Genomic DNA, 22,482 nt, shown 5'->3' on the forward strand with positions numbered 1-22,482 from the left:
GTCACTAATGATCTTCACCAGCAACTTGGTGCTCAACAGTGGTTCCTGAACACACACACACACACACACACACACACACACACACACACACACACACAAGTAATGCCCTAATTAGAGGAGCTGTGCCTAACAGAGATTGGTTCCATTAACTGATTTTATTTTTTAATTTTTATACACAGTGGACCTATTCCATCAAAAATAAGAAACTCTCCAAATACACCATCTGTAATACAGTGGTGGCCTCCACCAACTTATCTTTACACAGTTTTCCTTTGGTTGAAAGAGACAGGAAACCCTGCTCAAAGATGCTTGGGCAAAAATTAAATTAACCAATGAATTAGTAAGGTGGCACTGAAAAAACATCCAGAGATAGACTAGTCTTCTAGTGGTAATTTGGAGAAATCAAATTATGTCAACAGATCTTACTTCTCATAGTCATTGAATTCTACCTTATATTTTATTAGCTTCATTGGGAGGACTCTAGTAATTTCAGGCTCATATTCTCTGAGTTCAGATTTAACTGAATCTGAAAAAGAGAGGCCATCTCTTCCTGGTGGCCTCCACGTAAGTCTCACAGTTCACTCTGATTAGACTAACTTGAGCCATGTGTCCACAGTGGCTAGTGCTTGGTCACATGCCTATCACTGGAATCAGAGGTGAAGATTCTCTTTAGCTCCATGGGCTGAGAGCGGAAAAGGGAGAGTTCCATGAAGGAGAGTCAGGCTCCTGCTTACCAAAACAAATAGGCTGAACACCGGGCAGCCCAAGAACACCAACTGTCCTCCCTAATAAATCTTCCCTCTTTTCTTAATCTCCAAGAAGTTGTATTGCTGGGATGATCCAACTTTGAAAATAATACAGGCAAGAAACCAGGCAAGTCACAAAAAATATATATAAATAGCCAGAAAGCACATGAAAAGAGGTTTGCCCTTACTATTAATCAAAGAAAAGTAAATTAAAAGAATTAGATATTCTTGGCACATTGGCAAACATTTTAAAAATAAAAGTAATACCCAGTACCAGCCAACACACAGGGAGATAGACACTCCAGGACTTGGGTTAGTGTTTTATGGTGATTAGCATTGATCATCAAAATCTTTAAAAATAGGTATGCCTTTTTACCTAAGATAAATTCACAGAAGTGAAATTGCTAAGGGAATAATTAAGGATGTGAATAAGAATGTAATTACAAGGATGGTTTTCCCAGTATTGTTTATAATAGCCTCCAAATTGGAAATATTATAAATGTCTAACACTGGGACATTGAGTAATTTAATTATGATATTTCAAGAGATATCACACCCTTACCGAAAATGTCCATTCAATGCATATTTATTGGCATGGCTTAAACAAGCAGAAAGGCACACCACTGAAGAATTAGTACAGTGGGTGGCATCATTCATCAGCTAAAAGTAGTAAATTAGTTTCGCTTTCATCTCCTAGGTGCTCCTTGGCTCCTTCTTTAAGAGTTGCCATAGGGTTCTAAAGACCCAGACCCTGACACTTGCAGGAGGCTAACATTTGTTGAACAAAAAGAGATAGCCAACAATTGCTTATGGGAGCAACTGAGCACTACTTGAAGGAAGGGGAAGAAGATGGGCTACAGTTGGCATTTATCTGTCCTGGAAGACAGCTCGAATAGTAATGTTTGGTTAATACAAATTGATTTCTACAACAAATAATTTTGTATTTAAAAAAAAATACTACACTTTTTGCATGTTCTTCAACTTATCACATAGCAATGTTCAAATCCTCAGAGTTCTTCCCTCCACAAATCTACTGTCTTCCCAAACAAAACACCACAAACCCAGTAATTCTCCATCTCAGTTTCTGCAACTCTAAAATGTAAATACCCCTGGTGGACTGGCCTATCTTAGAGTGCTATTGGTAAGATCAAAGGAGGTGATTTCTACAACAGTGCTCCGAAGAAGGATAAAACCACCATATAAAGGTGAGGTACCAGGAATATCAACACATTACCCAGATTTAACATACACTGAACAACAGACAGTTCATGGCAAACCTTTGGCTCCTCTGACCTTCACGTTCTTTTCCCTGTAATCACTTCTGAAAACCAGACATTTGCTTGCAAAGTTTCTCTGAAGCCAAAGGGCAGGCCCTCTGTACTGTCAAACTGGCTGAAGAGTGATTAAAAAGTATAGTGTTTCTAGCTGCTGAAACCTAGGTAATTAAATAATGGGGTGGGGGGTGGTGGGAATGCCAAAAATAATCCAAAAAGCAGACAGATGCCTGGTATAGACTGGAGCCCTGAAATGGAAAGAGGCAGCAGCATGAACAGGTAGAGGGTTAATGGTTTCCATGTTATCTCATTCAAGCTACAACAATTACAAATCCTAAAGATGTAAACTTCTGAGAATGGGCATTCTTTCAGAATTAGTACACAGTACTCTTATTAGTATACAGTACTCAGTACTCCTACACTTGGCGTGCAATATTTTACAGCATGCCAAGTATCTTCCCAAAAGAAATCACTGCTTAAAAACCAAAGTTGTTTATTGGTAGGGCTGTGCCTCTGTACTATGGACTTACACAGTGTTTCTTCTACAGTCTCCTCATTTTTTAAAATGATAAAAACGTAAATAAAGCATTGATGGATCAATAATAACTATGTCGAAGTTCTTAAACACTCTTCTTTTTAACTCTCCGCCCCAAATTACATCCCTCCCTTGAGGATATTTACAATCCTCTATGACACATGCTCTATACCTTCTTGGTTCAAGGAAAACACACCTACAGCATTTCAAATTAACTACTGACCCTTACTCTCACACTATAAACAAACCCTTTTCAAAATCTCAATTGCATTGTGTCCACATTGATTAAAGCTTGAAGCCTGGTGACCTCATGTGGTGTTAACTTCTCCCATGCACCAACAGCATTCCGCCTTTCTACTCAATTACCCCCTTTGGTGCCAGAGGATCGCTACCCAATGAACACACACAATGGGTTTCTGCTTCATTACACTAACCAACAGCAGGATAGAAATAAGCAGAAGAGGAATAAACAAGCTAATTTATCATGAGGACAGAGCAAGCTTTCACCAGTCCCGCCATGGAAAACTTCAGTGGTTAACGGGAATATCAATAGTCTGGGGGTGATGTTTATGATCATACAGATTATAGACAGAGCCACAACAGAACCTCAAACTGATTAAAGAATTCTGCAGATTAGCAGGTGTGAACACATGCACATAAAACCCACACCTTCAAATTCTGGGGTCCTCCATAAAACCTACTCAATAATTATTTGGGGAAGCACAACCCTGGGCTTTGGATAATATGGACTGACACCCTGGTAATTTGCCCCAAGTGTTCAACCTAACTGTGGGGCCCCTCTTATTCATCTTTGACAAGGTGGTCAGGAGGGACCCTGCCTCTTTGTGAGCGAGATCTGGTCACCCCCCTTCATTAGGCATGGCAAGGGCACAGCGGTTGATTAAATTAACAACTTTGGAGGGCTTCAGTCCCAGTTCCCAGACATTAGCACCATCATCCAGAACAAATTAAAAGTCTCACAGCAATTAAGCAGATTTTGAAAATGAATTTCCCATGGTTCACTGGCTCAACAGCAATCTTGAGTTAAGCATTAGAGAAGGGTTCAGCAGGAAGAGAGGAAGAACTCACTGCCGAATTTCCAAAGTAAACACACAACTGGTAGAAGCAACATAAACAATAAACTTCTGAGCCTCTGTTAAGTAAGCTTTGACATTTCTTTTTTATAAAGCTGGAAATGTTCCATTGTAGAAAGTGAAGGAATAAAAAATTAACAGAATTGTTGTTGTATTAAAACGATGGATTTCAGGAGGATTTCTTTTTTTTTCTTTGTTTTTAATCCTTTTAACATTGTATTATGGTTCAAAAATATAAATAGATACTGGGAGGGGACAAAAATGCCTATTTCTAGTCATTAGATTTTAAATTTAAACAAGCAATCTAAGCAATCTGAACTTAAACAAGCGATTGTCCCAGCTCTGGAACAAGAAGCATCTACGTCTCTCTGAACCAGTGAAGCCAGGTTCAGAGCCACCTTTTACGCCAGCTTTCCAAGGACCCTGGGTGATTTACCTGTAATGACTCATTCCTGTGTCAAAAGAATAAGATTAATAATAAAATAGCACTGATCCTATTGTGAGTGTTTACTATTTGCCAAGCACTGTACTGAGGCCTTTGCATTCTCTCACTTACCCCTCACAGCTGTATCATGAGATAAGCATCAGGACTCCCACTTTTCTCCTTTGGGAGATGAGGTCGCCCAGGCTCTGAGACTGAGTAATCTGCTCAAGCCCACACAGCCTGTGAGTGGTGGGCCCAGGACTTGAATCCAGTCCTTCTGACCCCAAACCTCTCACGTGCATTAGAATAACAGGCTCCCATTTCCAGTGGGGTTTTAACTAGTCTGCAGAGCAGTGATGGGTCCAGAGCAAAAAACAAAAACGTACCCTTATCTTAAAGGGAGGGAAATCATGATGACATGGTGACTCAGCTGAGGAAGGACTCCTGGCGCCTTTCTTTCAAGTCCCTGTTTTCCCTCCATCACCACCATCCCCTCCCCTCATTCTGTGCCAGCTCTATGCTCCATCCTCTGTACCCTTGGCTGGAGGGTCTAAGAGAATGCCAAGGCCAGCTTTTATGTGGCTTTCTTCCTGGCTTGTGCTTCCTTCCCTTTGGGCTTACATGTGCTTCTTAAATCCCTGTTCCTGCCTCACACCTCTGCCTGGCTCTACTTGCAAGTGAGCAGGCCCGGGTTCCTCTTTGCCTGCAGGCAGACACTTGGCACAGCTGCCTCAGTTGTCCAGGAACCTGCAGGAATGTGTGGATGAATTCATTCCCACCCACCGGATCCACAAGCTAAATGCAATGGAATGCAGAGGTAGTTATTTGCATAAATTATGTTTTCTTGTCAAGGGCACTTATACAAGCTGACATCACAAACACATTACCGGTCTCTAAGAACAACCGTAAAATAAATCTGCAAAATTCTTAGAAGGAAAACTGAATGATGAGTTTCCTATTTTTAAAAGTTTATAGAAAATGAAGCAAACCCCATGTGATTTTCTAAAAGAAGTCCCTTCAAAATAGCCTCATGGAGCAGAAGAAACACAGTTACTTCTTAAAGACAGTAACACAAAATTTTCATTATCTTTTGACATTTCCATTTGGATATTCAAAATTTGGAAACACACCTACTAGTGTATGTTCTCTTCCTTCCACTAAACTTTATCAACCAGTATGAACAACCAGCCACAATCAATTTTCTGCCTTTATGGCCAAGTAGAGACTGAAATATATAGAGCAGACATATAACAATCAGTGTAACAAGAGACACAGGTAATCAAATACTCCACTAGTGGGCAGGAAGCTCGGTTCTGATTCTCTCATGATGGCTTCTCTGGGCCTTAATATATTCCACAGTATGGAAAAGGTCCCTTTCCAACTTCAAAACCGTACGATTTTCCAAATGTAAGCATACACACTATGAAGGTACTCAATCTTATGTTTGAATGAATAATAAAAACCCTCCCCTCATTTAAATAATAAAAGAACAGCCTGGAATATAATGTTACAAAACTCAGGGAAGATCTTAAAGTTGAAGCATTTTAGGTACCTCTACAATAGGTCCAAAATGCAAGACATTATTTATTCATTTCTTTAAAAAATATTATTGGGTACCTATATTGCACTGCTCTGTGGTAACAACTACAGATAAAGGTGAACAAATTAGACCATAATTGTTCTCATGTCACCTATAGTTTCATAGAAGCTTATGTTTTAATCATTATTTTTATGTTTAAAATTCCTTATAATACAGCACTATAATTCTCGCTAATGTTTCAAAAGTAATTAATATTTTATCAGAAAAAGATCAGCATTTTTTTCCTCAAAGTTTGACTTTCAAAGGTCTTTGTCATTTATTATATCTAGAAGCAAAAGAATTTCCCAGTGGATGATGACTCCAATTTTATAATGTAAAACAGAACAACTGGGATTCACTTTACAGCAAGCAAAGATGGAACAGATCTCCTCCACATAATGAGTGATATCCATTTAAAAGTCTTGCTACCTGGGCTTTCTACGCTCTAAAGAGCCATGAATACTGGCCCAGAATTTAAAAAAGCAAAAATTTAAGATTCAAGTTAAACGTTGGTAAAAACTACTACCAACTGAACCAAAACGTAAATTACACACTCTAATATACCAAATATGTGAATGACATGCTTTGTGACTATTGGCAGTATAGATTTTGTGCCTAATAGGAAGCTATCAAGCAGGACTGCTGGGTTCTAATTTTATCTAATTCATTAAGAGGCAGAAATAAGGGTAACAAGACACAGGATGGATGACTCCAAACCAAACAAACAAACGTAGAAAGTTAATTGGTGGCAACCTCTAATTCAGGGAAATGGCTCACATATATTGACTGATCTAACACATGGGTGCCTATGTGCGGGCACCTATGAAGCATGTAACTTACATTCTCTCATATAAATCCCACAACCTCCCTGTGAAGAAGAAATTTTTGGATGAGGAAACTGAGGCTCACAGCATGTAAATGGTTTATCTAGGTTACAAAGCAAGTTTGATAACAAACAGATAAATCAGATCACTACCATTGATCAACCATAAAACCACATTCCAACAGGTAGAAATCTGATCACTTTGAATGGAAGGATCAAGTTTCTCAAGGATGAAGTATCCCATTAAGCAGAAACCATCCTATGGAAAACCTTGAGCCAAAACCATGGTTTTGTTTGGTAAAGTGACTATCTCCCAGGAATCTTATAATAAGCCCATATCATCAACAGGTAACCTCCAAAATTATTGTAACTGTTCTACTTAGTGGGAAGAGTTAATGATTTCCTTTGACAGCGCTGGTCTAAGTGCCCAGCCAAAGTCCTAATCCAGAAATTTTACTAACTCATATATATATGTTTACACTAATCCTGACTATATTAAAACCCCAAACATACTGCTCATCCTTTTCCCAAAGGATACTGTCTTTCTCTTTTTAAGAAGTGGGTGGAGGAGAGGGAAGGAAGGTAATGGAGGAATTCTTCTGATATCTATTAAAAGGAAACAAATGCTAATTAAAAGATGACCTTAGTGTCCTTCTAGTTTAAAAGGCTTGGATGTCTACAAATTATCCTGTTTGTTTTCTCTCTCTCTCTTTCTCTCTCTCTCACTTTTATCAACTATTAGCCAGAAATACCATGTTCTCATAGAGCAGAGCTCTGTGATGTTTGGACATGTTCAAAGAATGGTGGATTTAACAGTGGCGTGCTCATGGACCTGCAGATTCTGTAAAATCACAGGGAGGGGTGAGTAAAAAGATGGCTAAGGTTCCACGGCTGCCTGTCAAAGCCAAGCCCCACCCCTCCCACCTCCCCGTGTGATTCTGAAGCTGATTCTTTCTGAGGAGAGATGGGACAGCAAGGCCCCAGGTGTGCAGTCTTTTCAAAGCCTCAGTAAAAATCTTATCTACAACTTCCCCTAGCTCAGACAGGCAGGGCTGAAGTAGGAGCCTGGTTCACACAAGCCAGAACTAGCCCAACAGAACAGAGAAAAGGAAGGAATGTGGGGACGTGTCTCGTCCACATCTGAGGTATTCCGCTTTGGGGTGAGTTACAACCTAAATAAGAGCAGATAAAATATATAAGAACCAGAGTAAAAGGAACAGGACCTCAAAAAACGCCTATCTGCCTGGAGAGAGGGCTGGATTTAATAAAATATGGAACCCAACTTTTTGGTTGTGATCACCTGACAGCAAGCATGTTAAGCAGAGACTTAAAAGTCCAAGATTAATCTCAGCAAACTTAGATGGTGTAGAAAAACATAGTGCTTTGAGTTTGCTCAGTTTCAACAAAAAGAAAGGCGGAGAGGAAGAATTTATAGTATAATGTTTGCACCTCTTGAATCACAAAAATGTGCCTGTCAGTCACAAAGGCTGGGGCCCTCAACATTTTAAGCCTTATTTTGGCAACATGGATTTTTTGCTTGCAATTACCTTCAAAGTGAACAAATGGCAGAGATGAACAATGAGGAATTTTGTTGCTTCTTTTGTATGTAAATCAAACCAAAAAGATATAGGGCTATGTAACTATCCTCCAAGCTCACTACAACTTCAGAATTATGCCTGCCACAAACATCCTCCAAAATACAAAAGTTAAGTCATAGGTTTTTGTTTTTTTGTCAAGGAAGCCTCAGATTGATAAATTCTTAAAACTAGACACATGGACTGTGCTTTGGATTGGATAAGTAATGATCATACTACGTGGTTTTGGTGTTTTCTTTCTTTTTTTTTTTTTAAGGAGTTTTAAATTTACAACATTTCCCCAAGCAGGAGGAAGGGAATGTACCACACCCTCTGCAAGCAAGGAAGGAATTTAGTTGTTTTTTTTTGTTGTTGTTAATTCTGTAGTGTTCTTTAAAATCCACATAGAACAGCACAACACTGCATAGAATTTTGTTGCTCTGTAAGAGATTAGCTAAGTATATGAAGTACACAAAGACAAGGAGGAGATGACAAAGTCATTGCTGTTTTACTTTCAAGTAACAGAAAAGTCAGCTGAACTGTAATAAGCACCGGTTGGGAATTTTCTACACATTGACTCTGTAATAGCCTCAGACAGAAATCAGGTGATCTTCATGCTGAAACCCAGAAGGACATGCATCTTTGGAGCACTGATTGGCATTACAACCTGAGTCCAAGCCATGGCTCTGCCTCTAATTGCATGAACTCAGTTACTTCCCCTTCCTGGGACTGTGATTCCTTCTAAAATGAGGTAGGACAAGATAGTCTCTAAGGCCTTTTATCATTATAACTTAACACCGACAAGCTCCTCAGCTTCCATCCAGGACAAACACCACCCAAGTGTACAGGTACAGTGGACACAAATAGCTATACTCATGGAAAGGAACAAAATCACACAGCTTTAGAGTGGAATCGATTATCACAGTAGCCTATAATGCATTGATACCGCCAAGGGTGGAGGCTGGTGTGGTACAGACGTGTGAAATGACTTGCCTATACCCCAGAGACCCAGAATCCTGGACACCCTTACTCTGGATAGAGACTTTTAATAGATTTCTTGTCTCTCTCTTTATCCTCGTGTGCCCACACTCCTACAATTCTATGCTACCAGTGAGTTTCCGTGGCAAATCGTCCCAACTTAGAAGTGCAGACTTAGAAAACTGCACAACCAAGCATTGTTAAAATTGTGTATAAAGCAAAGCAATAGGTAGACCTCAAGTGAAAGTGTCAGGAATTCTCCTAGGAATGAAATGTGCATGCTAGGAGAATGACTCTGATGTTCTTATTTGCCAGTTTTCAGCAACAATATTAACGTCTACCATTTTTAGAAGGCTCATTATGAGATCTTCGGTTATAATGTGGGTATCAACTAGAAAGCAGGACAAGCTCCCTGAACTTTCAAACCCACACCAAGTAATGCTTTGGATCTTTCTCATTTCTTCAGTCTCAATAGATCCATGAAGCTGGAGGTGCTGGTGGTGCTTCAAGGAAAGAAAAGAATGGATACCAATGTGATGTTTAAGTGCCCTGCCCTTAGAGCTACGAATAGAGAGGAACACAGAAAGAAAAGTAGGAGAGATGGATTTGGGGTCAAGCAGATGGTTTCAGTGAAAAGTCCTTTGGAAATCACACGTCTGGTAGGTCTGGTTCAACGAGACACTCCAACAGGTGCCAGGTCCTTGAGACAGTAGGTTCCAGTGATATTTAACCCTCGCAGATATCCCCAGGAGAAAGGAGGCTCTGCTCCACATCATAGCTGAGGGAGGGAGTCCAGGAGATCTTATGACTTCTTTGGGATCACTGAGACCACAGGTTTTCTGCAGAGTCCTAGCCAAGTTTCTCTCCACTACATGATGCTTCTTCGAGATCAGAAGCTCTCTCTGTGGGAGGGGGTCAGCCGGGACTAAAGCAGCAGTCAACTGGCCCCCAACCAACCTTCACGAGCTTGGCCTTATTAATCTGGGGCTTGAGAAAAACAGAGTCAACCACTTACAAACCGATTCCCTTCCTTCTAAAGGAAAATCATAATGCCTTGCCAAAACAAATGTAATAACTTGGCCTCTTCTTTCAATTACCTCTGCTTTCTTGGAAATGTGTATCTGTGGATGAAACCTCTGAGTTAAACCCAGGGAATCAGGCAGAAGTTTAAGAAGGCTGTATAATTCCTGTGGGCCAATGAAGAAAGAACACCCCTTTTCTAAGGGATATTATGAGAATGAAGTAAGAAAGTGAGAAAGAGAGCAGAAAATGATATTTGAACGCCCAGGATTTAAACAGGCATAGCAGATAGAAATGCTAGCTCAGCTTGGGGGAGAGTGGGTGGTATTGGAAGTAGGTTTTAGAAATCCAGGCACAAGCTGTGTCCCAAAGAGGTAGGTTCATATGTTTACAAAGGCCTTAGTTTTCCTTTCCTTAGATTCATTCCCATGTCTCTTTTCCACATCCACATTGCTGTTCCATTTCTTCAACAGCTGCTTTCAGGACCTATTGTGTATGCTAAACCCAGGGGGCATTCAGTGGGTCTGTCATTTTGACAAGTTTTCTATTAATATTACAACTCTCAGCCACCCTTTGCTGTGTGTAACGATTTCTTTCACAGGGGAGCTGGCCTGTAATATTCTCATGTTCAGCCTTCCCCAGCATGGTCTGCAAGCACCTGTCAACATTCACAATGGCTAATGTAAGTAAGGGGTTCTCACGTCTTAGGAGTTGCGATCGTTTGTTTAGGGAATAACTAGGTCAATGATCAAACCATGCAGTGATGGGAGTGTGTGGTTTGGGGAAGGGATAGAAGCAGAAAAGTGGAGACTAAGCTTTCATCTTCTATTGAATCTGTGTAGAATCAGTTTCATCACACTTGCCCCTTTGTTTCCCATAGAAATGGAAGGGAGGATGGGAGGAGATTGGCATTAGGCTTAAGAGCATGGCTTAGGGTTCAATCAAGGATCACAGGCTAAGTCTCAGCTCTCTGCTTTACTATCTCTGCAACCTCAGAAAAGTTCCTTAAATGAGCCTCAGAGCCATCTGAAAATTGGAGAAAGGAACAGCCTCTCTGGGTTGTTAGGAGGCTTAAGTAAATCAATACGTGTGGAATGCTTTCCATAGTCTTCCAGTATCATTATAGTTTTTGCTCCCCTACAAGGTTTAATTAGGGATAGGATGTGGAGGGGGGGATGGTGACAGTAAAAGGCTAAAGAACCTTAGCATTTTTGTATCCTAAAAAGTTGCTCTTTTTTGTAATTTAGCAATCCTTTTAGATTAGTCCTTCTATGAAAGGAAAGTCAGAAAACACTTGACTTGATCACGAAGTTTGAGAATTTCCATGCCTCAAGTTCCTCCTCCCCACTCCCACCTCTATCAGGGCACTTTCTCTAGGAACTGTGCACAGTGGGCACATTTATTAAGCCACCACCACAACCCCTCAGAGAAGAATGAAGACCTAATGAAATAGATGCAATCTTTCATGTCTTGGTACTTCTTGTTTCCCATCATCTCTTAGTGCCTATCAAAATCGAGGACTGAAGACCTTTCAATAGAGGAAAGCTACCAGCATACTTTCCAAAGAACAAAATGTACCTACTCACAGTGTCAGCATGGCTGTTTGTGGGAGCCTTTGGTTTGGAATGCCTTCATTAGTATGCATGGGTGTGCATAGAAACAAAAATTATCCTTTGGGGAAGGGAATTTTCAACTTTCAGTAAGAGGCTGGCTCTTCTCTCAATTGTTCCACCACCACTGCCAATCCACACCCTCTAAAATTCTCTGACCTCAGTTGATTCCTTCTCTCCTTTGAAAAAGTCCAGACTTATTATATAATTATGTAAATACTGTACGTTAAAACCACTACCTAGAGAAAATAAAATCGAGTAATGTTCCTTCAAATAGCAGAATCTCAAATACTTGATGGTTAATTAACTTGGCTGCTCAGACGATTGTATGATTCAGACGATTATGAGGACTGGTTAGAACTTGTAAGAAATTGGTTGGACCAGCACAGGCAAACTCCTCAAAATGTGTCCTCCCTCAGCTTTGGCAAGGCACTGTTTGTTTGGGTCTTTACAGTTGGACTCCATTTCATTTATCATATTGGATATTTTTTCCCTTTGATGTGTTACCTGATGACTAAAAATGAGAAATCAGTTACATTTTTAGTGTCCTTCATCTTGTCTTCCTGCACTCAAACCATTTTTACTCACACCTAAATGTCAAGGTTTGGGGAGAGGTGGGAAGATCACCTAATGGTTGACAATTCTGGCTCTTCTGTCAGATTGACTGGGAGTCCAATCCCCAGCTCTGATCCTGACTCACTAGGTAACTGTGAGCAATTTTACTATCTCTTCCTGCACCTTGGTTTTCTTACATGTAAAATGGGCACAGAAAAACCAATTTGGCAAGGCTTTGCATGGATTAAAGGAGATAAATTCCGGCACATAGCACACATTCAATACCTGTGAAACATTATTGATAATATTTTATTAACATGTTTATTTTAAAGTGAAATATTAATATAATTAGTTGATAGTATAATTAGCAGAGCTTCTAATTTCATATGTTCTCAAATTCCCAATAAACTCATCTAGGAAATCTTTACCCCGTAAACCTGGATGGACAGGGGCTTCTTTCTACCTATGGCTCCCCTAATCTACTCCAGCTGCAAGTTCCCTTGTCACTAACCCCCAGTCAGCACATAATCCTATTCTGAGCACAGAGTAGGCCCTGACAGACATTCTGCACACGAGCTGTAAGCTAAGGGACCTTATACAAACTCGAAAATTACAAATTCTAAATCTCCATAGAAACACCTTTATGAGGAAGATAAGGTAAGAATCTTTCCTCGGTCTATATGGATTTTAAAAATGTCTTAAAGGCCAAATTATTGTAAAATGTCAACTAGGCAGGGAAGGCCTTAAGTCTAGATCTGGGTTCCAGGCAGGGGACTTGAAAATCTCCTAAAGCCACACATAACACTATTATCTCAAAGAAATGTTTCTCACTTTTAACAGCGAAAGGGAAAGTTCCAAAAGAAGGCTAGACAGGTTGTACCGAAAGAGCGATCAGAGGAAAGACCAATTAGAGACTGTTAGCACAAGAATGATTTTGTTGCAAGAACCAAATAGTTTAGTTTTTTAAAAGTCAAATAATGTAATTTCAATTACTAAAAAAATTTCCCACTCTTTAAAAGACAAACTGGTGAGGTTGCACAATACTCCTACAGACCACATTAGATACTTCTAGCAGTTAACAAAAAGAAAAAATGACATAGTTTAGTCAAATATGAAATTTTACCCAATAAAAAGCAGAATCAAATACAGAAAAATATGGGCTAACATCAACCAAAAACCAACTAATTAGTTCTGAGATTCTTGTCAGATATTCAAATAATGCAGGATTACAACTACTGCATCATTAATATGTTAAAATATAATAATAAATGCAACAAGCTTAAAATCTAATATATTGGAGAGCAAGCCCTCATATACTCTGAATAATGGTAATTTTATTTAATTTCTTCAAATTCTACAACTTCCGAATAAATGATAGCAGCAGAAACAAAAGCTCACGTGAATGGGCCACAGTCAAGACCATCAATAGTTTCCACTTATACAGTAACAGCACAATAGTGTGAGCTATAGCACTGAAAGTAGATAAATCCAAGTACAATTTGAGAAGACTGATTATACATGTGTGTGCATTCAGTATATATCCTATTCTCAGCATTGAAAAACAAAAAAAGACCACTCACATAAGTTACCTTTTGAAAGAAACAGTGATTCTTCCTAAAGAAATAATAGTTGGTGATTTGCTGATATTTATTTAGACTTTAAATTGGGAATATTCTAATTTATGGGTATACTTAAAACAATGCAACAATTTTCTATTCATCCAGTCCTTATCTTCACACTCGTAACAGTTTTAGAACAGGTAGGAACAGTGACCTGCTTTTTCAACTATTATATTCCCCAGACATTACTAATTTGAAGCTGAGCAAATTGCACATAATGGGCTGGGGATTCAAGTTCATGATTTTTAGTCCATTGCACTCTGGTTTCAAGGCACATGGTCTCCTTCCTCTCCCTCCTTCCACCATAGCTGCATGTCCATGAACTAAATTCACCAAACATGAAATCAAAGAAAAATTATTTTTTTAAATTTTCTGCAGGCTTATTTTTAAGGAGGATTAAGATTAAGCTATATCTCTAAAAATAGAGATAAAAATTTATTTTCCTTCAGAGGTTCTTAGATTTTTTTAAATGAATTCTAAATACTAGCCACTTAAGAAGTCTTCTGAATACAGAGGAAAACAATTAGACACATGAGTTTATAGTGGCTCAAAGTTTTTATAAAAGCATGATATAAATCAGTGAATTTACAAATGCTCCAAGTTCTACTTTCATATAAGATACTGCTTTCTGAGCCTTTTTGCAAAATCCTACTAAAGGTTTAGCAGCATATAGACATTAGCATAAGAAAAACAAAGTAAACAAAAAATTTTATTTGGGTAAGAAGGACACTGGGGTAGGGAAGTATTTAAGCTGGCTAAACCAAAGCACAATCCCTTCTATTTCCTTGTATAGCTAATGTTTAAATTTCTCCATCAATTCTAGAAGACTACAACCAAACACTAGTCTAAATGTCCTATAAAACTCTCTAAGTACTGAAAGAGTTACAAAATTTTAGAACTGAAAGTGACCTTAAACTCATTTATCTACTAATGAGGAACCTAAAGCCTGTTGCTTAACTGACTTCTCTGGTCACTTTGAGGCTCATGGTTTGTCCTTATTGTTTAGGTGTGGTGGTTGTTTGTTTTTGTGTTGTGTATATGTGTGTGTATGTGTGTGTGTGTGTGTGTGTGTGTGTGTGTGTGTGGTGTGGTACTTACACCTTTACAATCAAGAGATTTGCCGTTTAGATTCTCCCCTTCTTAAGTTGCCATGTTTCCTTTCATCAGGGAAAACAGTGATCAAAAGGAAACATACATTACGGCCGGTACAAAGCAAACATTTCCTTTTCTCACCAGGCCTACTGTAGATGTATTAGAGAGACACTTCGCACCCAGCACACCTGACTTCTTAAGCAGCAGTGGCGTTGGGCAGTAGAGGAGCTCTCTTCTCATTGAGGAGAGAGGAGGAGGAGGTTTCTGAACTTTACCTTGACTTTCCTGCCTACAAACTGTTCCTTCAACTACTGATTCCATCGGCCCACTTTGTTTAAGTTCTATTCTTTGCTCAGTTTCCTCTGTTTTCCTGTTTAGGAAGTTTGGTGGGAAAACATATTATCTACCTTTTGTTGATATTAATATTTATTTCCCATGTTTGCATCTTATAGCAGCATACCCAAGTTCCTACATTTGTTTAAGAGGAAAAAAAAAAAATTACTCTCTAACCAGGAGGCAAAGGCTAAGGCAGCAGTGTTCAACACCGGCAGGGCCTGATCAGTTCAGTCTTCAGACCAGAAATGAAAACACACACCTTTGCAACTGGGGGAGGGGAGCTAAGCAGTAAATATATACAACAATTTCTCCCAAGAAGTGTTATCCATAGATATTTTTCTTTTTCAAGGAAAGTTGTAACTAAAGCAGTTTATTAATCGAGGGGAATCTAGTTACAGTTGGCATCTGCCACTGACTTTTTGAGGTTGTTGGCAAGTAGGGTCACTAACTAAATTCTCTGGGAACTTGGCACCACTTACTCCAGACAAACCCCACTTTGAACAGACAACTGTTTTGACCCTACAGTAACTCTTATGTCCGGCAGCCACTCACGAGTGCCCTCAGACTTTCTCCTCAGTAGTAGGATCCCAGAAATTATACTAGTTCCAGAAGTAACCTAGCCAACCTACAACATGGATAATGGGCTCTTCGAGGCTAGGAGATCAGCTTTAGAAAAAGAAAAAGAAACACACCAACAAACACCAGGAAACTATGTGTAATGGTTCGCTGCTTGTGCAAAAACCTCAAAGAGGATGAAGGTCAGACAGGGATAATAGGCCAATTTAATTCTGAAAGCACAAGGTGCAAGAAATTTTAATTATGGTCTGCCACTGAAATCACACAAGATCCAATGGCATCTAACTGCAACTGCTCATCAAGGGAGACAAGAGGTGTAATTGTAACCGCTGCATAATCACTGTGAGGGCACAGGGAAGGCCGCCTTCAGCTCCCAGCAGAGAAGGTATTAAGAGCCTGGAAAAATCCAATACAAGGAAACATGGAAGATTGTACAAAGCCAAACAGGAGCTCCTAACACAAAAGCCAAACCGGGGTGTGGGGGTGTGTGCGTGCGTGTGTGTTGAGGGTGAGGATTCCAGAAATAAAAAGATGAAACTGTTGGGTCCAAACTGAGGATATGTGCTTGGAAAACTCTGAACGCTTCTCTGCGTTGTGGATACATGCCCACAGACAGAAAGGCACACTCTCCTCCAGGAATTTCTCTCCTCGATGAAGCTTCACCCACTCTCCTTTGTTCAAAACAATTAGCTTGGATGCCGCAGTGATTTACAGTACCAGACGCCCTTTACGTTTATGTTCCCATCGAACCCGAGTCTAAAGACAAAACACCGCAAACTCGACGAGGTGCCCGAGCCTGTGCAGCTCTCACTGCGCCGCCGCCCGCAGCCCACGCCGCGCGGGACCCCGCAAAGGGGCGCGCGGAGGAAGCCCCTGCGTGGACTCTCTCCACTCCGCAAAGTTTAACAAAGCCTCGCAGTGAGGAAGCCGAACCTCCCGTCCGCGCCCGCTGCAAAGTTGGCGCTGAAGTTTGTGCGGGATGGCCCAAGGGGCTGGGGGGCGCGAGTGCGCGGAGAAGCGGGAGGATGCACGGAGATGGAGAGCGAGCGAAGGACGGGGCTTTCCGAGTGGACGTTAGGTGAGACGGTCTTCCTCACCCCTTCTCCCGGAAGCCTGTTTGCCTCCGAGGCGTCCCGGAGAGGTGCACGCCGCGGGAGGTCTCCCAGGTCGGCGCGGTCGGTCGCCGCGGAGCTGTCACCTGCGGGGGGCTGTGTCGGGAGCGGGGGGCGCTGTCTTAGGCGCCAAGGGAAGTCCAGGGGCTCCAGACTCACCGGCCCGCGAGGCTCTAAAAAGCGGGGGAGGGGAGACTCTCGGGAGGGCAGGAGGCCAAAAGCAACACCTTTCGGATACGCTTTTCCCCTCCAACCTCTCCAACTTCCCGCGGCGCGAGCCAAGGACTCTCCTGCCGCCCCCACCCCGTCCCACCTCCCGGCCCACGGCTCAGACCTGTCCGCGCCGGAGGGTGGGGTGGGGGTGCGGCGAGGGAGCTGAGGGCGCGAAGGTCGGGACCCGAAATGCAAATCCTCAGCCCCTAGCCGAGACGACCGAAAGCATTTACACATGCAACGACCACAGCCTGGTAACAGAGCTCCGGGCTGCGCCGGGCGCAGTTCCCCGACTCTTCTGTTGTTCCTAATAAAGTCGATTACGTTGCCCTCCCGGAGCTGATTGGAAGGGAACAGAGAGGAAAAGGGGGGCAACGCGGGAAAAAGAGGGGGCGAGCCATCAACTTTGTAACCCAGCGCTTCCTCGCGCGATCCGTCGCCATGCTTAAGATTCCCACCCCCGCCACCCCCCTCTTGCCTTTCAAGTGGATACTGAAACTAGGCCAAAACTTTTTCCCCTCCTTTTCTCTTAGCCACTAGACTGGATTGTGCCCCACGGAGCCCCATGGAGCTCTGCTTTCTTAAGCACAATAGCCGGACTAATTAGATCATAGAAGCAAGGCAGTGATACTGTAACAAGTAGCCCAAGAGGCAAAGAGGGAAGGGGCCCGAAAAGAGAGAAAGGGGGAAAAGTTTGCAGCTCTCGCACTTACCAATCAAGCCTCCCACCAGAAAGGCGATGATTTGGAACACGAGCAGAATCCCACCAACAATGCACAGCTTCTTGGTGCTCATGTTTTCTATAATTGCCCCAGCCATTTTTGCGCCCCCCCCCCGCCTTTTCTTTCCTCCTTGAAATAAATGTTTTTAGGGTGTGCTTTTGGCTCCCTCCCCTCTTCTACTCCCTCCCCTCTCGCTTCCTTTCTGGGCGCTGCAAAACTTCAGGGGTGCGGGAGCGCGGCGAGGATGGGACCGGGACGGAAGGCGCCCGCACGGATTCCCCCGGCGTAGCCGGCTCGGGCTCCCCCAATGCCCGGAGCTGTGATTGTGGCCGCTCCGCCGCCTGTGGACGCTTAAAGGAGCAGGGAAGCGGATCACATGACGCCGCCTCCCTCCCTTTCTTCCTCCCTCCCTCTCGCGCTTCCTCCCTCCCTCCCTTCCTCTCTTCCTCTACCCCTAGCCCGCCAGTTCGGGGCTCTGGGCTCCAGCGGGTGCGGGCGCCCCGCGCCCGGGTCTGCCCTGCGGGCCGTCCCGCCAAAGGCTGGCAACGTTTGGAGGTGGTGGTTGTTGTTAAGTGGGTTTCCCCTTCCCAGCCTCTCACACATTTCCTTTTCTGGTTCCCCTAGTGCGAGATTTAAATCACCCGTGGACCGCTTTGCAGACCTTTAACTTACACGTTGACTTTAGGAAACGGTCCCCACCCCCAATTGCTAAAACTCTCTTTAGGAAAGAGGAGGAGAATTATTTAAAGGAACCCACTAGATGCTTAAGTCAAAGCCCAGATATGCAGAATAAAGTCTCAGCTCCGCTTCCCTCTGCCTGGTCCCAGCCACGGTTATTGGGCATATACCCAGCTAAATCCCCCGCTGCGTCGCTTAAGGAACCCTGCGCTCCAGCCAACTCACCATTGTTTGTTACTGCACCTCAGAATCAGGACTTCCAGAGCCTCTTGACCCTGGCTAGTGCCTTAAAGAAAACGTTCTACTCCATCAATTTTAAACCTAATTCAAAAACCAACTCGTCTAAAATACCTTTCTAATTTTCTGCACTATCTCTATGTAGTATCTCTGGAAACCGAGCCCCTACAATCCTGTGTTTACATTTTTGCCTCCTATTGTAAGGACTTGTGTGTACCACGTTTGTCTAGCCACTAAGCTGTAAACCCCTGGGGAATAGGGACCAATAGTTTTATTCGTCTTTGCACCACCACCACCGCCCCCCCACCAGGGTGCCTAACAAAATTTTAGCTCTACTAGGTCCTCCATCAACTTCTGTGGAATGAATAAATAAGTGAATGTGAAAGCAAGCCCACAGTTTGCATTTCAAAGGCCTGAAGTGACCTTAGTTGGTTTAGATGGTATACATATTAAGTTGCAATGTTTGTTGTCTCTTTGTGAGAGGCAATGTATTTATATTTATACTTAACTTCCAGGGAAAAGGGGGAGGAAGAGATTTCTCTGCTCCATAAAGCCTAAACTCCTGGGCCTGGTTTTTCTATGTTTCATAAACTGACCACTTGGCCAACACAACTCACATTACCCAATTGACCCTTCTTGGTTTGGTAAACACACCCCACACACGTACACAGTTTCCACCACCACCACCCACACAGCTGGTTTCTTGCCCCTCCCCTCCATCCACACCCTTTTCATGCCAAGCGACTATTCCCAGCCCTCTCTCCTCCTCTACTCTGTTCCTGATAGAAGATGCCGTGCACATTACACTTAACAGAGGTATTCATTTCTAGTCTCCTATTAAAGTAGACCCTCATAAAGGACAGGTACCAAACTCTATGTATATAAGACTCCCTATCTTTGATATCTAACAGTTCTTAATGATTCTGAAGATATATAGTCATGTACTACGTAATGATGTTTCTGTCAATGACACACTGCATATACCAATGGTGGTCCCATAAGGTTATAATACCATATTCTTACTGTACTTTTTCTATGTTTAGACATATTTAGATACACAAATACTTGCCATTGTGTTACAATTGCCTAGAATATTCAGTACAGTAACATGCTGTGCAGATTTGTAGCCTGGGATCCATAGGCTATAGCTTAGGTATGTAGTAGGCTGTACCCTGTAGTTTTTGTAAGTACACTCTGTGATGTTCGTACAATAGGAAAATCACTTGACGACACATTTCTCAGAATGCATCCCCATTGTTAAGTAATGCAACCCCAATTCCTGTATAGAATTGCTATTTATCTATTCTTTCATTCAACCTTTTATCTGACAGTCACTAATTGAGCTCTTAACATGTTCCAGGCTTTCTGTCTTAAGCATTGGAGGACACCAAGATGCCAAGACACTTGCCCTGTTCCTGAAGAAGCCCCACAACCATCCCCAGTGTTATTCACTGAATTAATTACCCTTCCTTTGGAGAACCCCAGGTACTGTCAGAAGGGAAGAAGCAGACAGAATCGTTAACAGTGTAATTAGAAATATTTGACTGATACCCAAACATAGACCATTGTGGGCTATTTGCCTTTTTTTGTTTACCTTTTCAGAAGCTTATATCATATATGTATTTTTTTCTGACAGAGGTAGGCTTTAGGGCATCATAAAAAGAAATGTGTGCCCTTCTCACCTCTGCTGCTAGTTAACTCCACATCCTGAGTTCTTATCTCAGCAAGGTGCTGATTTCCACACATTTGAATAATAATGATGCCTTTGGGTTAGAATTTTTTTTAATACCAATGGGTTGTTTAAAGTAAAGCTGATAAAATTCAACATCGAGATTTACTCTCCATTTGATATTACATTTCACTATTTAAGAAGAGACGTTGCCTTATGCACTTTGAGTATGAAATAGAGCCACCAAAAAGATCTTGGGTAGTTAATTGATTTATTTAAGATTAGTGAACTCCTTGACTCATTTTTCTATCAACTGCTACAATATACCCCACCCCCTCTGCTCCCAAATATGTCTCTACAGAGTAACTAGCTTAACTTCTTAGGTTTCAGTTCCCTCATCTGGAAATGAGAGGCTTGAAATAAAATGCTGGTTCCCCACCAAGGTGATCCCTCACTTTAAAAGAGCACTAATTAAACAATCGTTTTCATTAAAGAGATATTTCTAATTGCTAATCAGTGCCTCTAACTTGCTCCAGATTATCAATATTGCAAAACTGAGTGGTGCACAGACACCTGAATATTTATCACCAAGGGCTGCTTTTAAAAAATTACTATCTCTCTATTATGTCTTTTTAAATATTAAAAGTGACTGTTGGATCTTTATTTTCCAGGGGAACAACATAAATGAGTGGAGAAGAGCATGAGTGTTTGAGTCGGCTGGATCTGGTATGGAGCCCAGATCCCAGCTCTGCCCCTCGCTTTGTGTGATCACAGACCATTACAGTCACCTGTGCATTCTGAGGCTCAGTTTTTTTTATCTGTTAAATGGAGATAATAATAACTACCTACCTCATGATATTCTTGCAAGATATGAATATTTATTATCATTATATTTAGGGAATTTTAAGGGAAATCAATAATCTTGTGTTAAAAATTAGTAAAACTGATCACTGATTAGTTCTTTCTAAGCTCTAAAACTGTATAATGCTATTGATTACTTTTTGAAGCATATTTTAGGAGAAGTCTAGGTGGTTAACTCTACGTGACAAGGATGCTAATAAGGACAGTGTCTAGTACTGAACTTTGGACAACATTCAGTGAATTTTAACATAGAAACATTCTCTTCTAAAAACTCCCAACTACCAAGGAAGTGTTTGTTTTGAGTCATCAGGTAGACTATCCCCGACTGAAATAATACAAGGGTACAAACCAACTCTGCCAACAGAGACTGATCATTCCAATTCCATTTCACTACACTGTAAATTGAGTATCCTGATTCATTAGTCATTTTATTCAAAGTGTTTGGCATATGGAAGGTCATAATGACATTCAATGCATATTAATTAAATAGATGAATGAATGAATATCTAACTGAAGATAAATACAACTCCTCCCCCCAACCCCAATTCCTGTATAGAATTGCTATATTCCCACCTGGCACCTATAGACTGGGCTGTATTTTGCACAAGTATCTATATATGTGGTGTTCTGTCACTCCAACTGGCTCGCAAGTTCCTTATACAGAGGGGGAGTGCACCCCAAGCCTTTGTGTCCCTTACAGCCCCAGTAAAGCACCTTGCACAGAGGAGGGCTCAGTTCCTAAAGCTGAGAAAGTCCCCTTTGGAAGCCAAGAGCAGCATATTACTATTGCCATTGCAGTAAATGTAACGTAGAGATCTGAAAGAACCGAATACACCTCTCAAACACCTAGTTTACTTCCCAGAGGGACTATAATCCCACTCTGAGGCTTCTCATTCTCATAAATAGCTTTTATCCATAAATGGCATCCCTGTGGCTCCATGGTTGTTAGTATTTTCTTGCAGTTAGTGCCTGTGAATGCGAGCAGGCACTGTGGGTTCGCACTCTATTATTCAGTGTCACTTTTCACTATACACACACACACATACATACACATACACACACACATATATACACACATGTATGTATATTCACAGCTTCATTTAAAAGGCTTTTTTTTCCCAAACAAAACCACCCCTCCCTTCTTTCTCTATTGTC

At 41.6% G+C, this 22,482-nt stretch overlaps 1 protein-coding gene across 1 annotated transcript in view; it reads right to left on the reverse strand.

The window, feature by feature from the left end:
- Positions 1 to 18,238, reverse strand: part of WLS (Wnt ligand secretion mediator) — a 105,099-nt gene extending 86,861 nt beyond the window's left edge. The window contains exon 1 of the mRNA XM_012767246.2: positions 17,874 to 18,238. Coding sequence (XP_012622700.1) covers positions 17,874 to 17,979 — 106 coding nt within the window. The 5' untranslated portion in view covers positions 17,980 to 18,238. The remainder of the gene's footprint in view (positions 1 to 17,873) is intronic.
- Between the last annotated feature and the right edge of the window lie 4,244 nt (positions 18,239 to 22,482).

This window comes from Microcebus murinus, chromosome 2 (genome assembly GCF_040939455.1).
Source record: "Microcebus murinus isolate Inina chromosome 2, M.murinus_Inina_mat1.0, whole genome shotgun sequence".
Lineage (NCBI taxonomy): Eukaryota > Metazoa > Chordata > Mammalia > Primates > Cheirogaleidae > Microcebus > Microcebus murinus.